Consider the following 5,471-nt stretch of genomic DNA (forward strand, 5'->3'; position numbering starts at 1 on the left):
GGTAGTGTTCCTAGGCTTCGTCGTAGAAATTCCGAATGCATATTGTAGACCAACATCCGTGAATGACTCAAGGCTTGTATGTGAAATTTACAGCATTGATATTTTCTGCATGAACACCACCCGCTACTAGAGCCCGATTTGATAAATAAATACCACGGCCACTCATCTGTTTGATTTAATTTCAAGAGTTTTCCATGGTCTGACAAAAGACAATGTCCAGTCTGGGTTCAAACATGGGATCCACGTTGGTAGTTGAGACGCCAGATGAATAGCGAGTATTTGATGCTTCTGTGTTACGAGATGACTTTCTCCAGCAATGTACACTGATAGTGACAGAGGCAGTGTTGACTGCCACTCAGAAATAAATGTCAGAATTTAGAATTCACGACACAAAAAATCAGAATAAGCCTCCAAACTTGACGTGAACTCAATTAAGATTTCATTACGACCAGCTGGACTGTACAGTTGGGTGTGTTGCTCTCATTGAAGTTGGTTGTCGGTTGAAAAACGTATCAGGAAAAAGCTGGCTTTTTAGCCGATCAGCCTACTATCCTCACGTGACCTACCAAGAAGAACCAAGAAGAACGTAATTTTTTGTAAGGATTCCGAATAACAAGGTACTTGAAAACTAGAATTTTGGCGAATCAGATAAGGCTCAATTATTTTGGTTCGCTTCAGGGGTTAACGGTGTTCAAAATTCCTTTGTACTTTTGCTTGACACATCTGCTAACCAAGGTAGCACGTCTAGCAACTCCACACAGTTGTACTAAATTTGTCCTTGAGAAAAATCTCCTAGACTTTCTTTACGTTGCCTCATCCAGCGCCTGATTTCTGGTTCCTGAAATTTGACCTTCTGATTCATTAAACTAGTGGTCAGGGTCCCCACGCACCAGTCTGAAACCGCTCGACGAAATTCTCTCCAAATTATGTTTCATATAAATAGTTGGACGTTTGGAAATAGGCTGACACTCGCACTCTTTATGCCGGATTATGCAGACCCCTGAGCAGCCCAAAGCGCTGTCCAACCGAATCAAAAACTCAGTGGGTGTTTTCTGTGAAGACTCTCTTAAACACGTACATAAATGTTAATCGAAACCCATCACCATTTGTGACGAGCACGTGACGGCATCACGTCATTTTGAAGGTTCATGGGAAAGGCTGATAAATTTGTCCGTTTGAGCTGAAAAGCCGATTGGATGTCCATCCAAGAGAGCGAAAACGATGGGTGTGTAAAAAACTTGCGCGGACTGTGTGGTACGGCAAGCTGCCGACGTTGTGGAGTCGGCACATCCGTCACCTCCACGTGTTCTGGCACAATCAAGTTCCTGCAATCTATGCCAATTTTGTAAGCTGCAACGAACAAGATGACAGATTTCACGAGTTTCAACATGACTTCGGAAACCTTGTCGCCAATAGTTAAGCATAGAAGGTCAATATGTACGGAGACAGGTAGTCAGAATGTTGGGGTTACGAGCACGTAGACTCTCAGGCTGATTAAGTAAGAATAATATCAGTTCCCGAAAACAGTCCAATTTGGGTTCAAGTAGAACATAAGGCTGGCGGAAACTCGGGGATTGCGCTTACTTGATGAGCCCCAAGAAGGGCGAAACCAGTCGTGGGCTGCCGAAGAGTTTTCAGCAACCTTGTGAGTAGTTTCCCTCACAAGAATGCTTTCTTTGTGCAGTACAGTTGAGGTTCTTATAGGCCTTGGGTTCATTCAACTTATCATATTTTCTGGAATTGCATGTGGCTGCCGGGTTCTCCTTTATCGGTCACAAGATGGTTTGTGGGGTTAGCGGTTTTGTACGTACGAAGAGGGTAACGCATGTATGCATTATCATTTGCTGCAACAAGAGTTGACTACATGTGCCAGTTCCGACGGGTTGACTTATATTTAACCTGTGCTTACTTGTCATGCAATACGCTTCAGTGGCCCGATGTCACGAGCGTAGTGCTGCTGATCGCAACTGCTATTCGTGGGAGGTGTGACCAACGAGGTGGCGTCAGTCGGTGAATACCCTTTCAAGTTGTCGGCGTGTCGGCGTTGGGCGAGGACGAATTTTGTGTGACCGGCGAATGTTTTACACCAAAGTCTACCAATGCGGAATGTCGGTAAGCACTCCTCAGGCCAAAAACGTTCCCAGGGGAAGCATTGGGGAGTCTAGGACGTGTGAAAGTGGGAATGCGGTTCATAGCTAACTGAAAAGTACATGAAACTAAAGACAACATCATTCGAAGGTCACGTTTGATGAAAAGAACGAAAGTAAGTTAGTGTACTACTCATAAGGTTGCTGAGAATAGTCGCCTGAGAACATCATAAACGAGAGATTCAGCTGGGTTCCAGGTGAGTCTCTCGAAAGAACCAAATTGGTTTGCAAATGAATGTATATTCGCGAAAGTAAGTTAACTTGAACAAAGAAAAACGTGCTGGATGTGATCTGGTTGGGAAGTAATTAGGTGACAAGCATCGACCAAAGTCTGTTTTACCAGAATAATGGCGATTAAAAAAGTAATGTCAAAAGTAATTTGCACGTGTTAAAAATAAATACATTTCAAGGATGGAGTAAGCGGAAAAACGATTTATCGTTTGAGGAACAACTGTCGTAGTTCCAGGACACAGGACGTGTCTCCTGTGCAGTATAGCTGTTACAGGAGACTTGGAGACTTGTGGAGCTCGGTTGATTGCCTGTCTTGTGCGCGCGAGTGTGCGCATGTGTTTGGGCCAAGTTGCTGTCCTATTTATTGTATGCATAGCGTCCATTCGTCTTTGATACTTGCACGAACTTGAATAGAACTTGACCCGATGTGGTTGACTTCCGTAAGACTGGCGCGTGACGCAGGTGGTAGCCGCGTAAACGAAAATGGATGGGAAGTTGTAGTGCACATGCTCTCGGCGGCAGCAAGTGGGACAGGAGCAGTTACGTGATTTAAGTGTTTGTGACGCGTGATCCAGTGAATGAACGCTCCCGATGCCCGCTCCCAATACATGAAGTGGCCTTTCACGAAAATGGACGTTACTTTGTGCCTTGGAAATAGCACATAGTGAAACCTCATGAATGATTCCCGTACACCTTGGGAACTAGAAGGAACACGATCGTTTTCTCCTGTTTTTCTTTCCACATCTTGAGCTAAGAGCTGAATTAGAACACAAAAACAAAGCGTCCAAGAGCTTTGATGAATATTATGTTAAGCCGTCATCTTTTACTGCTTGGACTAGTGAGTGTCGCTCACACTGACAAGCGTTGATAGCTGCGGTGCACTTGGGCAAGCCACAGTGCTCCTCAGATTGTTTCAAATGTTTTCGTCCATATAGGACGAAAATCGATCACAAATCCAATGAACTTCTATCCTGAGTAAAATATTTTGAAAAGTACAACTTGTTGTGACGCGAAAACTACAGACAGACGCAAAACTACGATGATGAAGGACATTTCTACAAGGAAAAGATAAGGAATAATAACACACATGTGTACAACACGCACAGAGAGGTGATGAATACCACTCAGACTCATCAGTCGCTTTTCATCTGACCTGATAGCGTGTATTGGGTATTCTGGCTTACCAATCCTGACAGCAAACCAGTGCAATTTGTTGTCGTGGGCACCTGAGGAAATGTTGTAGCTACCCTTTCACCACATACATGACTGTACAGGTCACCAACACTCGCTAGATCACGAGAGCTGAATTTGTTAATGCTCTACCAGAACCCGAAAATTAGTTGTATGAACGAGAAAACTGGGAGCACCAACAATATCAGTTTGTTGAGTAGAATTATTACAACAGGTATATATACGAACAAGGGACTTATCGTGTTGCAGATTCAGGTTGATAAATCCTGTTGTAAGTCCGGATGCAGGTTTCGTGTCTCCTTCGCTGTTGTAGCAGCCACACGTATTCCCTGACTATCCGTGAGTGAAGCGCCGTAGGTCCTGACCGGCTCTGTTCCGAGTTGGGCGACGTGCGAAGCTCTGTTGAGTTGCTGTGCCGTTATCCTATATGTAGGAACGTCTGCGTGTGTGTGTGTGTCAGCACATGACTTGCTGCTACCTCATCGGACGGTAGACAGTCGATGTCAAGGAGTCACCCTTGTGTGTCGTGATTTGTACGTGTAGGGGAAGAAAGGCGAGTCTTGGGATCAAGGGCTTGACTGTGAGCTGTGTAGTTAAGTGAGTCACGATTCCATGGCGTGATTTGTGAGTGTAAAAAAGACAGATCTCGTGATCTAGCGAGTGTCGGTGACCTGTACAGTCATGTATGTGGTGAAACGGTGGCTACGATTTTACAGACTACAATAATTGTTTATTACTGATAAAGAATATGCTTGAATTTCTGTGGCATTTTACTCAGCATACATGAGGTTCGTTTTTATCAGAGTTACTCGGCTTCATATTACTTTGATGTTTGATCTCAGAAGACTGTATCACTCTCTCTCTCTTGCGTACCAGGTTATCTGGTCGAAACGCACAATTCTTCCTTCAATCAGTCTTCTCTCAGGAATCCGATCACAAGCGGCCATTGCTCACTGCATTCCAGCCCCAAAGAATCTACTGACGCTCCAGACAATCCGCTTGGTGTTGCTTCCAACGCTTCACGCAAAAACTCTCATTTAGAACGATCTTTTTTTAAAAAGACTTCCAGGCCAGCGACTTCCCCTTGTGTTTGTTGTACAACCGAAGAAATTGTACCCCATAATCTATCAGAATCAGAACTTTCAGTTGAAAACACCAACCGAACGGTCAGATTTTGCTCACTCACGGTCCAATGGATTCTCATGGGCCTCCTATCCGCTTTGTCACTTCTATCCTTCGTAGCTTTTCTTCTAGTCTACAAGCGACATGCTAGCCTAATCCAACGAGTCCAATTCGGTGTGCTTCGTGAATTACAAAAACATGAGCCAAGAATCGTGGTGTAGAAGGAGATCTTGTTGTGTAAATACCGGCTGTTTTTGTGTGTCTACATTGTACAGTAAGTAATATATGTATTTTGTACAATTGTTCTTGCATCTACTTCACCGCTCGCACAGTTTAGTCGCGTGAGTGACGAATGTTGAAATCAGAGAAAGGCCTCGCAGTTGGTACTCGGGATGCTAACAGAACACTGCAAAAGCTTTCGACCCGTTTTTCGACAGGCGTGCATGGGTTTGAATGAGTTGGGGAATGATTCGTGGTAGAGACTTCAACGTTCCCGTAGATGGCTTACTGAGTTTATGAATTCAGTCGCTTGCATAGTGGAACGATATATCGTTACAAGTGAATTTGTCCTTTAATCATGGCAGTTGCAGAAGAACGTGATCGAAAATCTGCGTGTCAATGTGTTGATTGATTGATTGAGCTCGGTTTTGATTTGAGTTGGAATAGAGTCTCACTTGTCCCATGAGCCACTGGTAGTCTCCCCTTCCATTATGTGAAAGGACAGATACGCCTTTCGAAGTATCGTGAAATTTCCATGGAGATCACAGTTACTTATATGGT

At 44.1% G+C, this 5,471-nt stretch overlaps 1 protein-coding gene across 1 annotated transcript in view; it reads left to right on the top strand.

The window, feature by feature from the left end:
• The window catches only part of T265_05452 (hypothetical protein), a gene marked incomplete at both ends in the record, with an annotated part of 15,312 nt that extends 10,400 nt beyond the window's left edge, over positions 1–4,912 (top strand). The window contains one exon of the mRNA XM_009170463.1: positions 4,446–4,912. Within this exon, the coding sequence (XP_009168727.1) occupies positions 4,446–4,912 (467 nt within the window). The remainder of the gene's footprint in view (positions 1–4,445) is intronic.
• Between the last annotated feature and the right edge of the window lie 559 nt (positions 4,913–5,471).

Source organism: Opisthorchis viverrini, assembly GCF_000715545.1.
Source record: "Opisthorchis viverrini unplaced genomic scaffold opera_v5_105, whole genome shotgun sequence".
Taxonomy (NCBI): Eukaryota; Metazoa; Platyhelminthes; class Trematoda; order Opisthorchiida; family Opisthorchiidae; genus Opisthorchis; species Opisthorchis viverrini.